The sequence below is a fragment of the Ursus maritimus genome, unplaced genomic scaffold (genome assembly GCF_017311325.1).
Source record: "Ursus maritimus isolate PB19 unplaced genomic scaffold, ASM1731132v1 scaffold_15, whole genome shotgun sequence".
In the NCBI taxonomy this organism is placed as follows: domain Eukaryota; kingdom Metazoa; phylum Chordata; class Mammalia; order Carnivora; family Ursidae; genus Ursus; species Ursus maritimus.
The window spans coordinates 63,414,548-63,439,746 of NW_024423897.1; the positions used below are offsets into that span (position 1 = coordinate 63,414,548).

At 48.8% G+C, this 25,199-nt stretch overlaps 1 protein-coding gene across 1 annotated transcript in view; it reads right to left on the reverse strand.

Annotated features, from left to right (window-relative positions):
* The window catches only part of PLEKHG4B (pleckstrin homology and RhoGEF domain containing G4B), an 83,453-nt gene that overhangs the window by 13,604 nt on the left and 44,650 nt on the right, over positions 1–25,199 (reverse strand). The window contains exons 7-15 of the mRNA XM_040630192.1: positions 24,649–24,882; positions 23,963–24,086; positions 19,848–19,941; positions 14,343–14,429; positions 5,633–5,749; positions 5,273–5,371; positions 4,423–4,565; positions 3,792–3,930; positions 131–900 (exon numbers count right to left, since the gene is read on the reverse strand). Of these exons, the coding sequence (XP_040486126.1) occupies positions 131–900; positions 3,792–3,930; positions 4,423–4,565; positions 5,273–5,371; positions 5,633–5,749; positions 14,343–14,429; positions 19,848–19,941; positions 23,963–24,086; positions 24,649–24,882 (1,807 nt within the window). The remainder of the gene's footprint in view (positions 1–130; positions 901–3,791; positions 3,931–4,422; positions 4,566–5,272; positions 5,372–5,632; positions 5,750–14,342; positions 14,430–19,847; positions 19,942–23,962; positions 24,087–24,648; positions 24,883–25,199) is intronic.

Below are 25,199 nucleotides of genomic sequence, written 5' to 3' on the forward strand. Positions count from 1 at the left end.
AATGTGCTGCCCGGACAGGACCCGGTGGACCCGGAGGGATGTCTGGGGAGTTTCTACTCTGTGAAAGGCTCTGGGTCTCTGGTACCACACCAACTGCTAGGCCCAGAGGTTGGAGGGGGGCCCACCTCACCTTCCTGCTTGCCTCCTCCTGTCCTCCTCAGAGCGGTGGGTCCTGGAGGGAGAGGACAGACTCCGGTTCCGAGTGACCAGGGGGCTCTCAGCATGTGGCCTTGGTGGGGGCTTCTTCTCGGAGGCCATGGTGCTGGTCACCTCTAGGCCCCTGATGAAGACCCCGGTGTGGCCTGGCCAGTGGGCATCCCTGGGGCCACTGTCAAGCTGAGCAATCTCAAAGCTTCGTGTTTTCCTCATAATTTTCTTCAGGGGATGTTTCCTGGGGTGGGTGGTGGGTGTCTGGTTGGGCTCAGAGGAGTAGGTGGGGCTGTCATGTGGGGAAGGCACGCCTGGGGCCAGATGTTCACCCTCCTGCCTGCACAGAGAGGCTTGTCCAGGGAGGCCAGGCAGCAGGTGGGCTTGCTCCCCAGCGTGGCCCTCCGGGTCAGTGGGGGGCATCCAGGATGGCTCACAGTGCCTCCTCTCGGCCCCCCGGGCAAGCTCATGCTTCAGGGGTCTCTGGTCCAGAGGCGGGGAGCCAGGGTCTGGGCTAACCTCAGACAGGGCCTCTTGGAAGCAGAGTCGGGTCTGTGGGCTCTGCAGCCCTAAGGCGTGCCACTGACGCAGCGCTCGCTGGCTGCCCAGGCCGGCCGCCACCGTGCTGGCCCCGGGGAAGCTCTGCGCAGTCAGCTCTGTGGCCTCCTGGTGACAGCTCTTCAGATACTCGGTGACCGGCTCCGGGCCCAGGTGCTCCAGGCACTCAGCGCACTGCTGCACCCTGCCATCCACCTGCGTGGCAAAGGAGGGCGGTGGTCAGGGCAGTGGAGGACTGTCACGGCCACCGCGGCCTTCGCACCCCACCGAATCTCATGCAGTTGACGAGCAGCTCAAGCGAACCTGGGTCGCAAACCTGGGTCACGCTCCTTCTGCTCTGCAGGTTCCCCCAGTCAAGGACCAGGGCGAGCCAGACGGCCAGAGCAAGAGGAAGACCCCTCCGCCCACGGAGGCAGCTGCCAGCCAGACTCGCCCCAAGGGCAGGCAGGAGGAGTTTGCGTATGAGCCCAATGAGGTCCGACTCCTCCACAGCCCCAAGAACAGCAGGTGGGGTTGTCCCAGGGCCACGGGATGCCGGGCTGGACAGACTGTGAAATCAGTTAGTCCACACCTTTGCCTGGTGTGGGAGGCCATGACAGTGGGGCAGAGAAGTCCCTACCCCTGCCCTGATGCTCTGGGTCCCCTTGAGAGGAGCTGTGCTGCTGGGGGCTCTGGGTGCCGTCGGTTTGCAGGCACATGCTATGCGCCAGCGACTGTCCTGGGGTCTCCAGCAACAAGTGCACTTTTACAGCAGAGCAGGAAACACAGAGAAGTTCACCTGTTCATTTTGCTTGTCCATTTGGGACAACGAATAAATTCCCCACACGGTGGCTGAGAGCCTGGGGCGCAGTGTCGGGGTGTGCTGGCCAGCTGTCCCAGGGCACGGCTCACTCAGGCCTGCAGGGACAGCGCTCACTAAATGTCCACATGCAGGGCCCCTGGAGAGCACTCCATGGAGTCTCCTACTGCCTCATTGAAGTCAGACAGGTGGGCCCATCCGGCCAGCGCTCCCCCCTTCTCTCAGCCTGGCTGGCCGGGTGCTCAGGTGCCTTCCGAAGTCCCAGATCGCTTCCTCTGTGCCCTGGGAGCTGTTCTCCTCAATCAGCTGCAGCCTCTTCTGACAAGACGGCTGTAGCCCAAGGAACAAAGTACCAGCACAAGCCCGGTGCTTACTCTGTTTTTCCATGTGTGTCTTCTGGTGTGGACACACCACCAGCCTGTCGCGGAAGGTCGAGAACTCCCGCCATTGCTGCTGTCTGTTCTCAAGACAGAGCAGCTCCAAGAGGCCAGCGATTTCTCTCCTCTTTCAAACCACAATTTGATCTATGTAGGAAAAGAAGGCTTTATTTCTAAACGTGTGAAGGAGTCTGGTTCTATGATCGTGGGGGACAAAGGAAGCTGCAGACAGCACTTAGGGCTGGTTCAACTGGTTCCCGCAGCCTGCACACCAGTCCTGGTGCAAACACACCGCGTGTTCGCATAGATTGCACGTGGCTACACGGCAACGAAAGCCACACTGGGTTTTGAGATTTGTAACTGCCGTGTTTACCTATATGCCCCTTTCAGTCTGTGGATGGTTGAAGAGGGATGACCGCAAGTCTCCAAGGCTCAAGTGTGCAACTGGGCAGGCTGTTCGCAGGAGACGGAAATTAAGAACTTTCCATTTTGAAACTTGTTACTATGCTAAATATACCCCGGAAATATTGTTTGGGTGGTGGCACTAGGGTACTTGGGGGCTATCTGGGAGAGCTGGAGGGGCCGACGGCGGCCCTGCCTGCACCACATGGCTTCCCGTGGGGACATCACTCGTTCACGGTGAACACGGCAGGGGTCAAGACTTCGTTTTCTTGCAGGTTCTTGTTGGACGGCAATGCCAGGGATGCCTGGTTGTGAGGGCCCAAGAAGGAGTTTTTAGTGAAGCAGTGATGGGCTGGCTCCACAGCCACGGAACTGCCCTTAGTGACCCCCGGGCACAGGCAGAGGAGAGCAGAGCACACTCTCTTTGTGGACAGAGCCAGAGAGAAAAATGTCAAATCACCAGCAGCCTGAGAGCCTCAGGGTAGAGGAGGAGGAAACGGTCAGCGGAGTGGAGACCTCTCAGGGGTGAAGTCCCGTTTCCAACCTCATGAAAAAAGTTCTGGTTCGTTTCAAGATGTAAATGGGAAAATTCCAACCACAAGAGTCTTAGGATGGGATACATTCGTCGTTCTGTGACCTTCAGGTAGAAAGGTCATTTCAATCATAAGCAAAGTTGAAGGACAATGACAAACTGGGGAAAATAGTTGCCACAGAACCAGAGACTCAGTGTGAGTAACACGCATACTAGTGAAACTTCTCGGCTGCCAAGTTGGCCAGTGTGGAGACGGCTGTTTGTTAGGGCGTAAATCCAACGACCCACAGACAGATGAAGGAAAAGTTCACCTGTAGCATAAAAACTCCGAACGCAGTGACGAGGGCTTTATTTTCTCGTCAGTGAGGAAGGGACGCTCTCAAGGCTGCGACTGAGACCCTCAACTGGGGAGGCTGCTTGCAGGCCCATTCGGCAAATGTGTAAAAACCTCAGGAATGGTGGGCCCTGACCCAGCCTTCCCGAGCCTAGGAACCTGTCCGAAGCAAACAATCACCAAGTGCGAAAGATGCAGGCGCCGCGATGTGTGCGAGAGTGAGAAACAGGAGAGCCGGGCACTGGGGCCAGAACCGAACGAACACGGGGAGGACGGGCCCCCACACCCCACGGTGCTTGCTGGCATCCTGGGGACCCAGGCTCGGCATGCCCTGACAGTGGCCATCCCCCAACCCCGACTGCCCCGAAGGGACACACAGGCCTCCAGCCACACTCGACCTTGCCCTACACTGACCGCTGGCTGTGCCTGGGATCCTGCTTCACATTCACTTCTATGGAAATAGTGGTTGATAAAAGCATAAAGATTTAACTAGAAATATATGCAAGCTTTTGAAAAGGTTTTATACACATATGTATACGGAGAAAAGTCTGGATTATAACATACTACATATTGACGGTAGTTATTTCAGGAGCAGAGTTTCAAAACATTTTCCTCTTTGGCTTCTCTGCCTAGAGTACTTACGTGGCCTTGTCCCTCCTGGAGCGTCCTCACTTCCCGAAGTCCCTCCAGCTCCTGCAGACACCTGTTGGAGGCAAGGACAAGCCGATGGACCTCTTCGTCCACTTGGTCGTACAGCCTGGAGGCGACCTCGATGGCATCCCTGGAAGAGAAAGTGTCAGAAAGCCAAATCCTGACCACTAGCTGTTCATAGGCAATCACCCAAGCGATATGCTCTTGGTGGTAACCTAGGTAAAAGGCACAGCTGCACTCTTTGCACCCCTTCCATCTGACACAAACAGAGTGCTCCACGGAGGTCCCAGCCAGCGCAGGAACAGGAACCTGCCCGGAGCCACGGGTGCAGGTGCCTCACAGGTAGAAGGGAAAAGGGAGTGGGTGGGCACGGCACCCCAAGACAGAATGAGGCAGCGAAACATTCGGTTGGGACCTCTGCTGAATCCCATTATGATGAGTTTCGCCTTCCACTCGAGCATTCCAAGGGATCTGCTGCTTTTTTGGGAGGATACAAATGTAGATAGGCTCCGGTCCAAGGTGTGCCCATCAGAAAAAACAGAGGTTTGGACCCCTGGGAGATGCTGCACGTGACAGAAACGGGCATCACCCCCGGGATGGGCTGCCCCAGCATGACACTCACCGGCAGTCTTGGCTGGTACCAAGCTGCTCCCTCCTCAGCCGTGCCAGCATGGTGCCCCCTTCCAGCCGGAGGGCGACCAGCAGTGCGTCTTCCAGCACAAATTTCATCGTTGCTTTATGCTTGCCGATTAAGTCTGTGACCTCCTGCATGGAGTGGGAGAAGCATGCATAGAACCCTCTCCTCCACGGGGAGTGTTAGGTGAGACCTGAATTCCTGTGTTTACCAATCCAGCTGAAAGCAGGGCAGGGTGGTCGAACCCACACTTGACACCTGACCCAGCAGGGAGGTAGTGGAGTCCCGGATGCTCTCACCCAAGGGATGGGTGAGACTAAGGGAGGAAAAAGGAGGAAGTTTGAAACTTGGCAGCAGAAAGAGAGCCTGGCATTTGGACAGGGATGTGTGGACCTTGCCCACATACCCTGTAAACCCAAAGGTGTCTCCAGCCCCAGCTCTCTAGGCTGCTGATTTTCCTCCAGCCAGTCCACCTCTGTGTCCCAACAGTAATTAATTACTCAGGCCTCGGTGGCACACAACAAATGCAGTGGTATTTCTATTATTATTATTATTATTATTATTATTATTATTATTATTATTATTATTTTGTCATGGGGGAATAAGTGGTCTTTTGGAAGTCCTTTGGTAATTGAAAGGGATTTACAAGTCAAAAATGGTTTGAAAATCTCTGCTGTGGATGACAGATTTGGCTAAACCTCTATGTTCCCAACTACCTATCTATGAAATGAAATGAAATGAAATGAAATGAAATGAAATGAAATGAAATAAAATGAAATGAAATGAAATTAAAAAATAAATTAAATAAAATAATAAAATAAAATACAGGAGAACCTACCTGTGCTGTGCTTAGAGTCCTGGGGGTATTCAGGGAGTGGACTGAATTTTGTAGGAAAACAATGGCATCCTTGCAATTTGTGGTGAAGGGCTCCAGCTTCTATCATGGTGGGAGAGGTAGGAGATGACAGACACACTGTTAGCGTCCATAGAAACGCCGGGGAGCAGCACCCTCCCTGCCCAGAGCTGGACTTCAGCGGTACTCCCAAGCCCACCACAGTGTGGCTCTCCAACAGCCTGTGAATGGCAGCTGTGATGGGCACGGCACTTGGGGTAGAGACAGCTGTTTCAGGTGTGAGTAGAAACATCTGCATAAGGACAAGTCCCAGGACACTGGCAAGTGCAGCGGCTGTAACCTTACCCTACGGAAGGAGATCCAGTCACTGTGGCTATAGGGAAAGGAGCCATCGAGGTCTGCGGTCAGCTGCGAGCTGTCAACAAGCTTGTGCAAGGCCTTCAGGGAGCCTACCACCTCACACTGCCAAGGAGAAGCATTCACTGGTTACGGCCATAGATGCATCCATCAGAAAGACTACTGTGATGGCTCACTCTGGGGAGAACTACCACCGAGAGGGTTGAGAGGCAGGTTTAGGGTCCAGTGGCCCTGCCTGGCTGGTGGCATTAATGGGCTGAATGTGGTTGGGTACAGGAATGAAGGTGGGGAGAAAGGAAAGGAAAAGGTAGCAAAGAGAAATGACAGAAAGCTTCCAAATAAGACCAAAAAAAAAAAAAAAAGGAAAAATTGAAAAGGAAGAGAAGGCAAGATGATAGGGGAGGAAGGGAAGGAGAAGAATGAATCAAGGATGTGCTACTCTGAGATGGCAGAGTTGGCCCTTCCTAGACAACTTGAGACGAGGAACCACTTGAAAGCGCCAGAGGGCAAACATGGTCAGACTCATTGAGGAGGGCCACTGAAACATGGAAGAAGGGAGCAGCATGGAATGAGCTCCTCATTTGTATGGCTCTGACCTGACAGCTGGATGCCAACACAGGGAGACTGGATTGAGAGGCTCTGATAGAAAACAGGCATCTTTCTGGCCTGAAGAACAAGAAAATAGAGCTGAGCTGGACTGTGGATACACAAGAGAGAAAGCCAGGGAAAGGGAGCTCCAATTGTGTGTAACTGCCCAGGACTCTGGCTGACCCTGAACCATGTATGCATGGGGAAGATTCTGGGTAGCTAAAGGCAAAAAGAACTGAACTAGACCTATGCAGGGGAGAGTTTTCAGTTTGAGTCCAACCATGTTAAATGCATTTCAAAACACTCCACTGTGGAGCTTTATTACAGAATCCAGAGTCAGCATATTCAACATTATTCAACAGAATATTCACGTGTCCAGAATACAGTCCAAAATTACTTAACACATGAAGAATCAGGAAAATGTGACTCATTCTCAAGGGAAATGACAGTCAACAGAGGTCAATCCAGAAAACACCTGCATGTCGGAATTATTAGACAGGGACTTTAAAGCAGTGGTCATAACTACGCTCAATGATATAAAGGAAAAATGCTTGCAATTACTGAGAGAATAGGAAATCTTAGCAGAGACACAGAAAATACATGTTTAAAATCACTGGATATTTTATAGTTGAAAAATACAATATCTGAACTAAAAAAATGTCACTAGATGGGCTTAATAGCTGAATGGAGATGAATAGAGTATGGAGTTAGTAACTTTGAAGATAGAGGAACAGAAACAATCTGATCTGAAGAAGAGAGAGAAAATAAGTGGGAAAAAAAATGATTCTCAAAGACCTATGGGGCAAGATCGCTTGGGGAGGAGTTAAGATGGTGAAGTAGTGGGACGACCTTATGCTTGCCTCATCCCTCGAACACAGCTAGATAATTATCAAATCATTTTGAACACCCAGGATATCACTTTGAGGACTGAGAGAACAAACTACACAACTAGCGGGAGAGAAGAGGCCACATTGTGAAAGGTAGGAGGTACAGAGACACGTGATTTGGGGGAGAAAAGAATTGTGGGGACTGCAGAGGAGAGACAGCCCTGATCACAGAGAGAGAAGTGAAAGAAAGAAAGAAAGCAGCACACAGGGAACTGCACAAGAAAAACACTTCCCCAAAACCACTGACTGGAAAAATGAGAGGGGCTGATTATTGCAAATTTTTACACACAGTGGAGCTGAAAGTCTGAAGTTTTAGACATCTGCACCATTGCCAGGGTCAAGCCTTGTGGACATAGTGGTCCTCCTGTGCAGAAGGGGGGCAGAGGCCCAGGAGCAGACAGCACGATCCCCTGGGTTACACTGGGAGAGACAGTTCCCCTTCTTGGAGTGCATTTGGGAGAGGCGGCACTGCCTCTCCAGGGACAAAAGAGCCTGTGGGCACCACAGAGCTGCCCCATTCATTAGCATAGAACAGAAACGCCTGCTGAGGGCAGCTAAACTGGATGCCAGCTCTTTGCTACACTTTACCAAAAAATCCAAGCTCTTGTGCAGTTATGCAACTGCTTTTCTGGGACAAAAGTCACCAGCCACAGCATGGCAAGACCCTTCCCCAGAGTACCCGCTTGGTTCTGCACCGTGCCAGGTCCCTAAAATTTGGAGTTTTGAAACCCAGCTGCACACCTGCGAAAAAACACGGGAGCACTGCACGACTGAGCAGGCAGACAGCTCTGACATAGGGTGAAGGCAGGAATCTGATGGGAGCCTGCGACACAAGAGGAGAGATTGTTTACTCTTCTGTGAGGGCATCCTGAACAGCAGGGGGGCAAACTCCCCTCTCTGGGGAAGAGAGAGGGCCGACGCTACTTTTTACCCCTCCCATTAGCATGGACAGACTTTAGCAAGTGGCATAGTGCACACAGCGGAGGCTTGAGCCGCTTATACCAAGCACCGCTCTCCTGTGCTCTGCAGGTGCCTTTTTAATTACAGTAAGAATGATTGAGAGCCAGAGCAGCAGTGGGCCCCTCCCTCCCCCAGAGACTAGCACAAATCCCTTGCATGCACCAGGTCTTCTGCTCAGAGTGCTGCAAAGCTTCAGCTCTAGTGGAAACAGGACTAGCACAGGCTTTCCTAACTCACAAAAGACAGAGCCCTAGACAAAATGCAAGATGGAGGAATTCATCCCAAAAGAAAGAATGAGAAGAGATCACTGCTAGGGAACTAATCAAAATAGATACAAGTAATATGCCTGAACCAGAATTTAAAACAACAATCGTAAGGATACTAGCTGGGCTTGACAAAAGCATAGAAGAAAACAGAGAAACCCTGGCTACAGAGATAAAAGACCTAAAAACTACTCAGGCTGAAATAAAAAATGCTATAACTTAGATGCAAAACCAACTGGATGTAATGACCACAAGAATGGAAGAACAGAGGCATGAATAAGTGATATAGAAGATAAGATTATGGAAAATAATGAAGCTGAAAAGAAGAGGGAAAGAAAAATATTGGATCATGAATATAGACTTAGGGAAATCAGTGACTCCATAACATTCATATCATAGGAGTCCCAGAAGAAGAGAGGGAAAAAGAGACAGAAGGTTTATTTGAGCAAGTTATAGCTAAAAACTTCCCTTATCTGGGGAAGGAAAGAGACATCCAAATCCAGGAGGCCCAGAAAACACCCATCAAAATCAACAAAAGCTGGCCAATACCAAGAGATATTATAGTAAAATTTGCAAAATACAGAGATAAGGAAAGGAAAGAATCCTGAGAGCAGCAAGAGAAAGGAAATCCCTAACTTACAAGGGAAGACAAATCAGGTTAGCAGCAGATCTATCCAAAGAAACCTAGCAGGCCAGAAGAAAGTGGCATGATATATTAAACATGCTGAATGGGAAAGATCTGCAGCCAAGAATACTTTATCCAGCAAGGCTGTCATTCAGAATAGAAGGAGAGATAAAAAATTTCCCAGGCAAACAAAAACTAAAGGAGTTCATGATCACTAAACCAGACCTGCAAGAAATATTAAAGGGGACTCTTTGAATGGGAAGGACCAAAAGCAACAAAGACTAGAAAGGAAAGAGAACATCTCCAGAAACAACAACTTTACAAGTAATACAATGGCACTAAATTCCTATCAATAATCAATCAATAACACACTCTGAATGTAAATGGACTAAATGCTCCAATCAAAAGATGTAGGGTAAAAGAATGGATTAAACAAACAAACAAACAAATAAACAAACAAAACCAAGACTCATCTATATGTTGCCTACAAGAGACTCATTTTAGACCTAAAGACATCTCCAGATTGAAAGTGAGGGGGTGGAGAACAATCCAGGATGCTAATGGATGTCAAAAGAAAGCCAGAGCAGCCATACTTGTATCAGACAAACTAGATTTTAAACCAAAGACTGTAACAAGAGATGAAGAAGGCACTATATCATAATAAAAGGGACAATTCAATCAGAAGATCAGAAGATCCAAGAACTGTAAATACTAACTTGGAAGCACCCAAATATATACAGCAGTTAACAATGAACATAAAGGAATTCACTGATAATAATCCAATAATAGGGGATTTTAGTACCCCACTTACAGCAACAGATAGATCATCTAAGCAGAAAATCACCAAGGAAACAATGGCTTTGAATGACACACTGAACCAGATGGACTTGACAGATATATTTAGGACATTTCATCCTAAAGTGGCAGAATACACATTCTTCTTGAGTATTCATGGAATATTCTCCAAAATAGATCACATCCTGGGTCGCAAATCAGGCCTCAATAAGTACAAAAAGATCGAGATCACACCATGTGTATTTTCTGACCACAACACTATGAAACTTAAAGTTAATCACAAGAAAAAATCTGGAAAGACCACAAATACATGGAGGTTAAAGAATAGTCTACTAAGCAATGAATGGGTAAACCAGGAAATCAAAGAAGAAATTAAGAAATACATGGAAACAGATGAAAATGAAAACATGATGGTCCAAAACCTTTGGGATGCAGCAAAAGTGGTTCTAAGAGGGAATTATATAGCAATACAGGCCCTCCTCAAGAAGCAAGAAAATCTCAAATACATAACCTAACCTTGCACCTGAAAGATCTAGAAAAGGAACAACAAGTGAAGCCTAAAGCCAGCAGAGAAGGTTAATGACAAAGAATCAAGCAAAAATAAGTGATACAGAAACAAACAAAACAGTAAAACTGATCAATGAGACCAGGAGCTGATTCTTTGAAAAAATTGATAAAATCGATAAGTCCCTAGTCAGACTCATCAAAGAGAGAGAGAGCGAGAGAAGAACCCCAAAAATAAAAGCACAAAGGGAGAGGGGAAATAACAACAAACCCCACAGAAATAAAAACAATTATAAGAGAATATTATGAAAAACTATATGCCAACAAATTAACAGCCTAGAAGAAATGGATACATTCCTAAAAACCTACCAAACCTATGAAAACTGAAACAAGAAGAAATAGAAAATTTGAAAAGACCCATAACCAGCAAAGAAATTGAATCAGTAACAAAGACCTCCCAACAAACAAAAGTCCAGGACCAGATGGCTACACAGGTGAATTCTATCAAACATTTAAAGAAGAGTTAATACCTATTCTTTTCAAACTATTTCAAAAAATTAAAAAAGGACAACCTCCATTCTGTGAGGCCAGTATCACCCTGATACTGAAACCAGATAAAGAAACCACTAAAAAAGAGAACTATAGGCCAATATCCCTGATGAACATGGATGCAATAATTCTCAACAAAATACTAGTGAATTGTACCCAACAATACATTAAAAAAAAATCATTCACTATGATCAAGTGGGATTTGTTCAATATTAAGGATGGTTCAATATTTGCAAATCCATCAGCATGAGATAGCACATCAATAAGAGAAAGGATAAGAACCATGTGATCGGGGCGCCTGGGTGGCGCAGTTGTTAAGCATCTCCCTTCGGCTCAGGGCGTGATCCCGGCGTTCTGGGATCGAGCCCCATATCAGGCTCCTCCGCTATGAGCCTGCTTCTTCCTCTCCCACTCCCCCTGCTTGTGTTCCCTCTCTTGCTGGCTGTCTCTATCTCTGTCGAATAAATAAATAAAATCTTAAAAAAAAAAAAAGAACCATGTGATCATTTCAATAGAAGCAGAAAAAGCATCTGACAAAGTACAACATCCATTCATGATAAAACCCTCAACAAAGTACCTTTAGAAGGAACATACCTCAACATAATAAAGGCCATATATGAAAAACCCACAGGAAACATCATTCTCAATGGGGAAAAACTGAGCTTTTCTTCTACAGTGAGGAATAAGAGAGGGATGTCCACTCTCACCACTGTTATTCAACAGTGTACTGGAAGTCCTAGCCACAGCAGTCAGATCACAAAAAGTAATAAAAGGCACCCAAATCAGCAAGGAAGGAGTCAAACTCTATTTGCAGATAACATGATACTCTATATAGAAAACTCAAAAGACTGCACCAAAAAACCACTAGAACTGATACACAAATTCAGTAAAGTCACAGGATACTAAATCCATGCACAGAAACCCTGTTGCATTTCTACACACAAATAATGAAGCAGCACAAAGGGAAATTAAGGAATCAATCCCATTTACAATTGCATCAAAAACAATAAGACACTTAGGGATAAACCTAACCAAAGAGGTGAAAGACCTATACATGGAAAACTATAAAACACAGATGAAAGAAATTAAGATGACATGAAGAAATGGAAAGACATTCCATGCTCATGGATTTAAAAAACAAATATCATTAAAATGTCCATACTATGCAAAGCAATCTACACATTTAATGCAATCCCTATCAAAATACCACCAGCATTCTTCATGGAAATAGAACCACCAGTCCTAAAATTTGTATGGAACCACAAAAGATCCTGAATAGCCAAAGCAACCTTGAAAAAGAAAAGCAAAGCTGGAGGCATCATAATTCTGGACTTGAGTTATATTACAAAGCTGTAGTAATCAAAACAGTATGGTACTGGCACAAAAATGGACACATGGGATCAATGGAACGGAATAGAAAACCCAGAAATGGAACCACAACTATAAGGTCAACTAATTTTCCACAAAGCAGGAAAGAATATCCATTGGAAAAAAGACAGTCTATTCAACAAATGGTGTTGGGAAAACTGGACAGCAACATGCAGAAGAATGAAACTGGGCCACTTTCTTATACTATACACAAAAATAAATTTAAAATGGATAAAAGACCTAAATGTGAGAACTGAAACCATAAAAATCCTAGAAGAGAGCACAGGCAGTGATTTCTCTGACATCTGCCAACACAACCTGTTTCTAGAGAGGTCTCCTGAGGCAAAGGAAACAAAACCAAAAATAAATTATTGGGACTTCATAAAAATAAAAAGCTTCTGTACAGTAAAGGAAACAACCAACAAAACTGAAAGGCAACTTAGAGAGTAGAAGAAGATATTTGCAAATGACATCTCTGATTAAAGTGTTAGTATCCAAAATATATAAAGAACTTATAAAACTCAACACCCAAAAAACCCAAATAATCTAACTGAAAAATAGGCAGAAGTTACAAACAGACATTTTCCCAAAGAAGATGTCCAGATGGCCAACAGACACATGAAGAGATGCTCGACATCACCTATCATCAGGGAAATACAAATGAAAACCACAATAAGATATCACCTCCCACCTGTCAGAATGGCTAAAGTCAATAACACAAGAAATAACAGGTGTTGGCAAGTATGTAGAGAAAGGGAACCCTCTTACACTGTCGGTGGGAGCGCAGCCACTCTGGAGAACAGTATGGAGGTTCTTCAAAACGTTAAAAATAGAGCTACCCTACGACACAGCAATCGCACTACTGGGTATTTACTCAAAGGATACAAAAATACTAATTCAAAGGGATACATGCACCCCGATGTTTATAGCAGCATTATCAACAATAGCCAAACTATGGAAAGAGCCCAAATGTCCACCAACTGCTGAATGGATAAAGAAGATGTGGTCCATATACACAACGTTCACTCATAAGAAACAAAACAGATGAACATAGGGCAAGTGGGAAAAAAATAGAGACAGGGAGCCAAACCATAGGAGACTCTTAACAATAGAGAACACACTGAGGGTTGATGGAGGGGGGTATCAATATTGCAGTGTATGTTAACTAAGTAGAACTTAAATAAAAATTTGGAAAAAATGAAAACAAAAATAAATAAAATTAGATTGTGGGAACAGTTGCACAATTCCATGTATATACTAAAGATCACTGATGAGGTTTGATAAATGATTTGTATGGGACATGAATTATAGCTCAGTAAAGTTGTTTTTGAAAAGAAAGAAAGAGAAAGAAAACTTCTAGACTATCACTTCTTAAAACTCCAAAAAGTAAAAGTACAATAAAGAGTGAAAAACAAAAAAAGACCTCTGGGGCAATATCAGTGTGTGTAATTGAAATCCTAGGATGAGGGGAGAGAATGAGGCAGAAAAAAACATTTCAAGAAATAATGAATGAAAATTTCCTAAATCTGGTGATAGACATAAATTTGAAAATTCAAGTTCAGCCCAACCTGAGAGGATAAAGATGAAGAAACCATGCCCAGTACATTATAGTCAGTTTGCTGAAAAGAAAGAGAAAATCCTGGAAGTAACCAAAGGAAAGTGACACATTTTCTATATATGAACAATTATTTGAATTATAAAAAACTTTTCATCAGAACTATGGAGGCAAAACCATTTTGCAGGAAAAAAAAAAAAGGAAAGAAACTATGGAGGCCAGTAGACAACAGAACAACACCTTTAAAGTCCTGGAAAAACAAACGAAAACCTGCTGTAAGCCAGAATTCTGTATCCAGCAAAAAACCCTTCAGGAATGAAGGCAACATAAAGAGTTTTTAGATAAAAGAGAAAGAAGCAAGAAGAGAAGAGAAAACAAATGAGGTAGAGAAGAAAAATTAGATTTTTAAAAGTTTTCTGATATTATGCTCTTTAGGGCCCTGCAAAAGCTTAAGGGATGGGTGATGGGTTTTCAGGCTCTAATATGGATGCAGCCAGAATTCACATAAAGTTTTTGGTACGTCTTATCTCATCTACGCGTTCTAACATTTAATTTTATGCATCACCCAGAGTCATGTCTAACCCCGAGGGTCTAAAACCATTACCTGAATTGTTCCATCTTTGTCAGGCCTAAATCCTGATTCTTTATTCACCAACATCACAATACTATGAATTATGGAAGGAGATGCGTTCTGAAATAAGAAGAAATACTGATTAGCTTTGTAATTTTTAACTTCATTGACTTAATAGAATTGTCTAACTATGAGGGGTGCTACTTCTGCTTTGATATTTTCCCCAAGTACCTAGAATACGTAAAATGTACCGTCTTTGCTCTAAATGGACATTATTTGACCTTATAAATTTTTAATGTAAACAAGTTTATTGGTTATAATTTACATACAATAAAATCCACCCTTTTAAATATAGAGTTCTCTAAATTTTGACAGAACTTATAGTCATGGAACCACCATCACAGTCAAGATAAATACAACAGTTCAGCGTGCCCCCAATTTCCTCATGCTCCTTTGCCAAGCCCACCAGCCTCTGGCACCGCATCTGTGTCCTTAAGTCTGCCTTTTTCAGGTATCGTACACACGGACTCACACAGTACTGGCTTCTTTCACTCAGCCCAGGGCATCTGCAATTCGTCCATGCGATGGGGGTTCATAGCTCACTCCTTCCCACCGCGGAGGAGAATTCCCCTGCACACAGGCATTACAGCTCATCACCACTCACCAGCTAGAGGACGTCCGGTTGTTTCCAGCTTGTGGCAACCATAAACAAAGCCACTAGAAACTCTGTGTGAACGCAAGTTTTCACTTCTCTTGCGTAAATATCTAGCAGTAGGATTGCTGGGTCCTATGGTAAGTGCATCCTAACTTGTGAAGAAACTGGAGTGGTTGTGCCATTTTGCATATCCACAAGCAATACCAAGCCCTTGCTTCTGTCAAGTTTTGCTGGGTTTTCTCCTTTTGGGTACAAGTTGTATTTCTCCAGTGATTCCTGATGTTGAACATATGTTTATGTGCTTCTCTACCATTCGTATATCTTCTTTGGTCAAGTGTGTTCAAATCTTTGCCCGTATTTCATTGGGCTGTTTGTCTTGTTGCCGAGTTTGGGATTTTGTATATCCCAGATACAAGTCTTTCATCAGATCTGTGTTTTGCACACAGTTTTCTCCCAACTCCTGGCTTGTATTTTTATTTTAGTGACAGTGGCTTTTGAGGAAGTTTTCAGTTTTGATGAAGCCCACCTTATCATGGCTTTCGTTTATGGATCATGGTGTTGGTGTCGTAGCTAAGAAATCTTCGCCTGATCAAGGTCATGAAGATTTTCCCGCGTCCTTCTGGTGGTTTTGCAGCCTCACTTTGCGCAGACAGGTCTGGGACCCACTTGTAATTTTGTATATAGTATGACGTATGTGTTCCCAATTTGGGTTCCAACCCTGCTGTTGTTGTTGTTTTTGACATGTTTTAGGACTTTAAACTAACCTCCTTGATTTCTGTTTTCTAGACTACATTGAAGCCAGATCATTCAGCAATAAAACTATTTTATTTACATAGTGCTTGCTTCTTCACTCATATTTTCTAAAGCTTCACTTTTTAAGTTTCTTATAGTGATAAACAGGTTTTAGGCTCTTTGTAATTCCCAATATTGATCCCCTATTTTGACTGGATAGGCCTCAGAAATAACTTTGGGGCGCCTGGGTGGCACAGCGGTTAAGCGTCTGCCTTCGGCTCAGGGCATGATCCCGGCGTTATGGGATCGAGCCCCACATCAGGCTCCTCCGCTGGGAGCCTGCTTCTTCCTCTCCCACTCCCCCTGCTGTGTTCCCTCTCTCGCTGGCTGTCTCTATCTCTGTCGAATAAACAAATAAAATCTTTAAAAAATAACTGATACTTTATTTGTATTAAATTAATCTTATATATTTACATTTTTTAAATGCGGCTTCTTGTGGATGACATTCCATAAATATTCATTTAATGAACAAACCATAGAAAAACCTATACAAAAACATTCTTGCTTTTTTATTTGAGTCATTTTCTATTTCTCTCACTCAGTTTAGGTAAAATTTTCAGTTATCATGAATTCAAACTACAAGTTTTGCAAAGTGTTTTATATTTCTCATATATTCCTACCTGAGTGATTTTTTACTATTAGGATTTGTTGCTATTGCAAAGAAGATGGATATTAATTTTCAGACAAGTGAGAACACAGTTTGTGTTTTGTGTTTTGGAAGTTTTATGCTGTGGGCAGGGTAGGAATGAGTAATTCTTAGCATTTTCTTCCACCAAGAAATGAAAAACCCATCATTTCCTTTTTGAAGTGGAAAGCTTACGGTATCTGAACTTTAATAATTTAATAAATTTGAAGGATAGTCACTTGAGGTAATTATGAGAGTTCTATTTTTTGCCCTCTATGAAAAAATTTAACTATTTCTGTATATTCCTCAGAAATAAAACTGAAAATGGAATTCGGCGTATTCCCACTCCTCTCACTTGGGTTACAGACCCTGCCTTTGCCGTCAGGACTCAGGGCCGTCTGAATGCCAGCACCCAGACGACAGGACACAGCGGGTTTCCTCAAGTTCCTTCGAAGATGCGCTTGTGATGAAAACTTGAAGATGTTCCTCCAGCTTCTGCTCTGGGAGAAGTGTGGGTAGAGAGGGGCCATGTCACTTGGGGCTCATTCCACCGCTGTGGGGCCCAGGCGGCGCAGGACTTAAGGGAAGCCTGAACAAAAGAAGTGCTGGGAAGGGGTGTTCTGACAAAGGGAAAATGGTGTGTGGTTCTGGTTGAGGCCGGAGGGCTCCCGGGGCACATGTGGGGTCTGCCTGGGTCTCACACACAGTGGCAGGAACACTCAACGAGGGCTCGGTCATCTCTCTTTGAGGCTGGACACTTAATTTTCAAGTTTTTAATGGGATGCCAAAGAAGTTGAAGCCACCACAGTCCTCTGGCTTCGTGGAGTTCTGCCTCAGTGTCCCCTGGGCGGTAGGACCCCGTCTGCTCTTGGTCCCGCACGCAGCACACACACAGCACAGCGCGGGGAGGGAGCCCACGGGCAGCTGCACGCTCGGGTTTCTTCCTGGTGCCCCAGTAACCTCCCACGAGGCCAGGGCCACGGTCCGTCAGGCGGTGGGGTGGTGACACTGATGCCTCCGTGCCAGCTGCACCCTGGTTGCGCCTGTCTGGGTGTTGCCCACGTTCCTGCCCTGCGGGCCGCACCTCGCCTCTCAGCCTGGGTCCGGGAGTGACCATGCGCTGTCAGAGTTCCTCGAGCCCCTTACTGGGAAAGGGGCCCCAACACAGCCTCTAGGGCCTCATGGGGCTCCGGCCCCACCCTTCCAACTGGAGGGCCCGCAAGGAGCCCGAGGCTCCCGCGCCACCTGCTGGCCTTGGGGGGGGGTCATCCTGGGCCCTGCGGCAAGTCACTGGATATCCCCGCTTCCCCTGAAACCAAATTTCAAGCCTCGTCATTCAGAACCTCTCCAGGGCAGCAATGACCAAAGTGACCCGTGTGTGAGGCACCATGTGCCAGGGCTGGCAAAGGGTCTGGTGGGCCCAGGGAGCCTGCAGATGGGGGCTGGGAAGCAGGACCGCTCCCCCACAGGCCGCCCCAGGGCTGAAGGTGGAAGAAACTGGAGGACATCGGAGCAGCAGGGAGGCGGAGGAAGAGGAAGCTCTGCGCGCAGGCTCCGCGGTGAGCTGCGCGGGCCCGGGGCTCCGGAGGGTCCGGAGGGGGGAGGACGAGGCCGGCAGACTGGGCCGCACACCCTCCTCGTGAGGGCGAGCTGTTCCCAACGGGCACGTGAAGCAGGCGGAATGGGTTCTGGGAATCCGGTCACAAGGTCTGGTTGCAGCTTCAAAGTCATTTCAGCAACAGCCACAACGTAGCCTGGTTTTGAAGGCAGACGCAAAGTTGCCTCTCTCCCATGTTTTCACAAGTTGCTACTGATGGGTACTGAGCTGACTGGTGTGAGGTGGCCAGATTACACGTTCGCTCCTGAGGAACGTGCGTCTGAAACAACCCAACCTCACCCTCCGGTGCACTGTGGATGCCGGGCCCAGGCCTCCAGATTTAACACCTTCCTCTGCGAATCCACAGGCTCTGAGGAAGTCCCGTGGTCACCGAGGCGGCTGTTCCTCCTTGGACAGAAGCGCCTTCAAAATCTGTTCAAAAAGCGGTCGTCCCTCTACTTTCCCAGGAGTCTTCCAGTCACGTCTCAGCCTTTGCTGGTCTATAAAATTGCATGTGGTCCAGAAAATCCAGAATCTCAAAGGCATTTCGAAGACCACACAGCATATGAGCATCAAGCTGGATGACATCCCGGTCGCGGATTTCTGAGCCCGACAGCCGGCCGAGAGCGGGGGAGTGAGCAGTAAGGGATTCGTGAGCCTCCCCGGCAGTCGCGGAAACAGTTTCGGCACGTCAAACCTGTGACTCCGGGCTTTGAAGGTGTGTGCTGTGAACCCTTCTGCTGAGAGCCCGTTTCTCCCTCTGACATGCAGACCTCGCCGCTGGGCTCTGCTCTGAGAGCCCTCTCCTGCTGGACGGCGCCTCTGCGTCGGTCCTTCCCTCCTGGGGAATCTGCTCCTTGTCCTCTGAGTCCGACAGGAGCTGCGCCACCGCCAGGTGCCCTGACCAGGGTTGTCTGCTTCTGCTAACCTGGCCCACGGCTGCCTGGCCTCCCCCAGCCCCTGCCCCACACACGGCCTGCCCGCCGGGGGCTCTCCTCTCCTTTCCCCACACGCTGTTCTCCAGCTTATTGAGTGCACTTCCGTCCAGATGTGCCCCGACCTCCACCACGGAGTCCTTCCTTGAAAGAATTTCCATTTGGCGTCCCTAAACTTAGGAACCTGGATAGAATGGTGACTGGTGCCTGGCACCTTTAGCAGAGACCAAAGAGAGGGAACAGGTTTTCACTGAGGGAGAAGGGGGGACCCCAGACTCCACAGGGTTTGGCACATGAGGGCCCCCATATACACACGCCTGAGGGAGTGTGAACGCTCTCAGGCTCCCACCCGGCCCTGGGTCTCTGGACTTTCTCCCTGTTCTAGGGACTCCCCACTTCCCTCTCGATTTTACTCATGACCCCAAATCCAGGATCAGGTCTTCCTGGGGTGACTGCGAACCTGCCAGACAGCCTCCTTGACCTCGTTGCAGAGGCCTGGCAGGTACCATATCTGCCCCAAGGTAGGGCCCTCCTCCCCACAGCATCCACACCTCTGTCCGTGTCTGAGAAGGTGCGGCGTGCAGCCCTGCACCCGGATTTAGTCAGGCACTGGATAAGGACTGCTGTGGGGGGAAGGGGTCATGCCCACATGGGCTGGTCCTGGCTGACCCTGCCTTTAAGGTCCGCAGTGGCGACCCAGGAGATGGGCGGGAAGCTCCTTCCCGGTGACCGTGTCCGACCGCGGGGGAGCACAGTTGATGGATGCAGGAGCGGGCTCTTTCTGCCACTTTCCACGTCCACACTCAGGACCCCCACCTCAGCCTGAGATTCACACTGGGGGTGAGTCCGGGCATGGCTGCACTCAGCTGCTCCTGGGTCATGAGGGAGCCATGAGGTGCTCGGTGCCCTGAGGACAGGAGCCACCCTGACTCACCTGCAGCGCTGTCAGAGCCTGGAAGAGAGCAGGGGCAGCCGGACCCTCGCGAGCGTCCACCAGGATGACCAGTCCCAGCTCCTGCACCTCTTTCCTGGAGAGAGAGACAGACTGTTAGCCGCTGCAGGCCACGTCTCTTCCACGACCAGCTTCTTCACCTCTTGGTGAGATGCCCTGGGCTGCCCAAGTTCTGACACATGTCAATCTTCTGCTTCCTGAGGAATCGAGCGGCCTGCCAGGGGCAGACAGGGCAGCTGGGTTCACTGTGGTGGATCAGTCCTGTCTGATGGCCTCTCGCGCCAGGGGAACTGCATGTTTGCATTTGCTGTGGCTGCTTTCTCTCCCACACCACCCCATCACACAGCACAGGCCCTGGAGCCTTCTTGTGGGAGGGTGCTTGTTTGGGTTGTAACACGATGTGGAGTTCTACTCCGATGGGAGTGGACAAGAACCAGACGTGGCCGGCTCGTCTCAGGACTGCAGCTCCAGGCCAATCACTTGGCTCACCGTCTTTCCAGAGCTCAAGGGGGACAGCAGAGCACCCTCTAAAGGTGGGAATACTGCCTTGTCACGCCCCTGCACGAGAGCTCTGTCCCTACTGTGATCGTGACTGTAAGCTGTAGTTCTAAACAGGACAACATACTAGACTACGGCAGGGCCTGGATCCAGCCCCACCGTCCAGGAGCAACTAATCTCACCTCAGCCCCACGCGTGGGTGCTGGTCTTGAACGGACACGCACTCTCACTCTGGCCCGCTCGCACAAAGCGGGGAGAGCCGCACGTCGCACCAAAGCCCGTCCTGGTCAAAAGGGCGAGTGTGCCGCACAGGGAAGGTGTGTTCCATTTCGGGTGTGACTGCTAAGGAATGCTTCTGAAGGCGGTGTGTCTGGGGAAGCTGGAGTGGTAAGGGCAGAGTAGACCGTGGTGTTCTGGTGTCAAAGCCGGACGCAGAAAAGGTGAGGCTGGGAGAACACCTCCATCTCACTCCCTCTCTCAGCTGGCCAGCTCTGCACGCAGGCCTCCTCTGCCACGGAAGCCACTTTGTGACCTGCGTGGCTTGAAGCGCTGGAGTTCACATGTCTGGGAGCAGTGCTGTCAGGAGCTGGGCACNNCGCTCCACTTCCTCCAAGGGTCCTGTGTCCCTCCTGGTCCCCAGTGACCTCCCTCTTCTGACACTCCCACTTCTGGTCTCTCTTCACCCCTGATCTCCCGTGGTCTCCCTGAATTTGTGTCTCAAGGTTTGCTCCTGGCCTCAGAGGCAGGGCCGGGTCTCACTGCCACACTGACTGGTTCGGCCTGGGAAACACCCCTGGCGGCTCTAGACCCACACGTTCTCCTCCACCGATCTCACCCACTTGGTGGCTTTGCTGAAGGGGATGGCCGCACAGTGAACAACCCAGCCCCTTTCTGGGGGCTGCTTCCCAAGTTCAGAGACTGCTGGACCCTCCACCTGGGCTGGCTCAGAGGGATCCAGTGACTCACAGTCTGGGTAGTACAGGATTAGATGGGAGGAAATGCCCCCAGGCCACCCAGCATGAACCCCTAGACCAAACTTGCTTCTCTCTGCCTGCCTCCTGTGGTGGATGGAGCTGGCTGGCTCCCCTCGTCGGGCTCCACTGAGCCCGTGGCCATGTACAGATCTGCTTGCCATGTGCAGGCCATGTGCATTTCTGCAGAAGCCTCACGCTGTGTTCCTGCATTGCCCTGGCTTGTCTACCAGAGGTCCGCGTGGCCTTCAGGCCCAGAGCACCCCCTGCCTACATGGGGTCTTTAGTCCTCACTCCTGCCTCCTGACTCAGAAAGTGACTGGCTGCTCTGGGGCTCGTGTGTGCTCTTCCTTCTGCTCAGAATGTCCTTCCCTTCTTGTCTGCAAACACTCACCTTCCTCAAGGACACAGAGCACATCCGGAGTCCCCTCCCCTGGCTGAGGCTGCAGCCCCTCCCCGCATTGTGGGCTTGTCTTACGCTGGGAGATGCAACAATTTGGGTTCCCATATGTGTCCCTTTGAGGCTGGAGCCATATTCTGTTCTTTTTTGGTACTCTCGTGCAGTGGTGGATGGGTGGGTGGGTTCCTTCACACCCAGGATAGATGGATGGATGACGGCCAAGGTCCGTCCTGATTTTAAGATTGCATATCTGAGTTTGATGGATGTCCATTTACAAGGCACGCTCCCGGGAACACCTGGCTCCCTGTAACACAGCTGCAGTAACCCATAACCAGACACGCTGGGCGCTCTTCCTGGTAATTAATGCTGACACCCTGGGGACTTCGTTCTGAGAGCTGAAGGCATGTGTCACATCCCACGACGCGGAGGTGGATTTCGGCTCCTCAAGGGGCGACAGTCAATCTGGACGCTAACAAAATTGCAACGCTTGTGGGGAAATAATCAGCCAAACCAGGAGGCCCCACCACGAGTTACCCTAAGTGCTTTAGGGTATTTTTCTCAGCAGAGGCCTTACTTGGAGCTTCCCGAGCCGGTGAAGACATCTGCCCTGGGAGGGGAGTGGGGCTGTCTGACTTTTCTGTGGAAAAGGCAGAGGGCTACAGATCCCAGGTCAAGTCTTGTCCCTGCCAACCCCACAGGGACCCTAACACCTACTGTTGGTGTTCCGTTGTGGAATGGAGAGGACAGCGCTCAGCCCGACAGGCCAACCAGGCTGAGTACGCAGAGGGTATAAACTCCGAAACTACAGAAGGCTATTGTCCTTGTCAATCGGGACTGCTCTCCATTACTGCCCTGAGTTAACTCTGGAAGCTCCCATAAAAGAAAGCTGTTGGTAAATAGAAAATGTCATTATCTCAGTGCTGTGGTGTTTCCTTGAGGCTTACAAAGTATAAGTTACTGTGAGGACAAGTCTGTATATTTTTTCAGGGTATTTCTTTATATTTTGAAATCTGTGCTGAGAGATAACTTTGAAATCCCAGGCTCACCCAAAGGCAGTGAAGCTGGTGCCCTCAGATAATTGGGAATCTTGCTCTGGGAAAGGGGTGTCAGGGAGCACACTTTCTTTTCCTGCCTAATTGTTCCCACACTGAATCTACCTATGCTATTTCGGAAGAAATTCCAACAGAAAGTTCACGCACCATAAAGAGCACGAGGTCACGTCACGAGGCATCACGTAACATGTTCCTACCTGAGCTCACATCATATGATGTGCATCTCGTCACTGAGCGAGAGAACATCACGGATGTACCATGAAGATGACGCTCTGGACTTCAGCCTACAGACTTTACACAGACTATTTCTAACCCCCCTGACACTCCTTCAAGGCAGCTGCTACAATCCCAGGTTATGGGGAGGACACAGGCTTATGGACCATCTACCTGTCAGTAAGGGTACACCTGGGATCTGAGCCAGGCTGTCTGACCTTGGAACCAAGCTCGGCAGCTGGGCAACCCTCCTTCCCCTAGGGGCTGTCTTCACCCAGCACCTCGGGGACTCTTGGTCTGGAGGCCATAAGGGCTGTCCAAAGCATGCCTGCCTCTGATGGGATCAACTTGAAATAACACACTTTAACCATCCTGGACTCCTGCTCTCCTGTCTCTGTCCTCGGTCCACGAGGAGATCTGAAGCCATGCCCTGGTGCAGACCTGCTCCACACGTCGTCATCGCGCAGGATCCAGGTGGTGTGGCTTCCCAGAGTTCCACGTCAGGGAGGACAGGTCTCTCTTAAGGGGCTGGCCTGCTTTCCTCCTGGTATGCGGCAATGCCTAGCTAAGCACAAGGGTCACTTCGCATGAATCAGTCCTTGCTGCTCTGGGTACCAGGTCCTATCATTTGTATGATTTCTTGACCCACTTATTCTAAAGCTTCTGTTTATATCAGTTAGGTCTTTATCCAGAAGGAGGTGGAGTGTAAAAGATGTATGTACATAGTGCACAGAGCAAGTATTAACCAATGCAGAGCAACACAGAGCTCAAGGCTGGAGCGTGTGTCAGAGCCCGGATTCAGCGGGGAGAGGTCGGGGCGAGCGGGAGGGCAGGAAAAAGACAGCAGGAGCCTGAGGGGCAGCTGGGAGCCCCCGAGGCTGCAGACAGAGACCCTCACACGAGGCCGCAAGCTTGTGCAGGTATGACCCCAAGGTCTGAATGCTGGGAACCTGGCTGTCCCACCTGGGGATGCTGTGGAAGTACTGCAACAGGCGGGTCAGCTCGAAGCTGGAGGTGTGTTTGCTGGACCAGAGCGGGCCCCTCGCGCACACCTGCACCACTGCTCTCCCCTGGTGGTCTCGGGTCCCTGAAGAAACAGAGGGCATCATGAGGGCGCAGCTCCAGTGGGGACATGCATGGCTTCAAGCTTGAGAAATACTGAACTAGGGTCTGCGAACTGTTGAGCTATTGGCTTAGATGTGAGATCTACTGGAGAGAGGGCCTGGCACTCGCCTGGGCAGGTGACAGCTAAACTCACCTAAAAGCATGACTGGGCATTGCTATGGCCTGAGTGTTTGTGTTGCCCCCAAATCCTATGTTGAAACCTAACCCCAGTGTGGTGATACTAGGGTACTAGGTGGGCCTATGGGAGGTGCTTACGTTATGAGCGTGGAGCTCCACGAACGGGATTCATGCCTCTTACAAAACAGACCTCAGACGGCTCCCTCACTCTTTCCACCATGTGAGGACACTGAAAAAGGTGTCAACTACAGACCAGGAAGAGGGGCCCTCACTACACCCTGCCTGTGCTGGCACCTTGACCTTGGACTACCAGCTTCCAGAACAGAGAAATCCATGTCTGTGGTCTAGAAGGCATCCAGTCTCTGGAATGTTGTTATACCTGCCCAGAGTAAGACGGCCATACTCACCTGGGAGGGTGATGACCCCGGAGTGCAGGAGCTCCTGGCTGACCTCCAGCACCTGCCTAGGCGCCTGGTTGGGCACATCTCCCGTGCTGGGTGGCTGTCCTCCTCTCTCGGGGCACAGCGGCTCAACAAGCACGTCTGAAATCCGGCCAGGATCATGCCCTCGGAAGGTGCTGCTGTCTCCGTCGACACCAGCTAGATAACAGAAAGAGACCTGGTCAAAGATGAAGGGTTTCTCTAGTTTGAAGGCAGCTATTCAGCTTGCCACAAACACAAGGAGAAAATCATGTGTGAACATACTGGGTCCCATGAGAACTTGTCCTATTTCTGGTGGAAAACATCAGTGTGTCACACCTGACAGGACAGGCGCATTCCTGAGCACTAGGGCATGAATGAACACAAGAAAGCTGAACATTCCAGTTCACCAAGAGTGCTCACTACTTTTTTTTTTTTTTTAGAAGTTAATATTGTTTTAATGCTATTATCTATTATCTGACCCACAAAAATTAATCATTTTTAAACTGACATAATAATTATATTTTTATAGTAAAAGA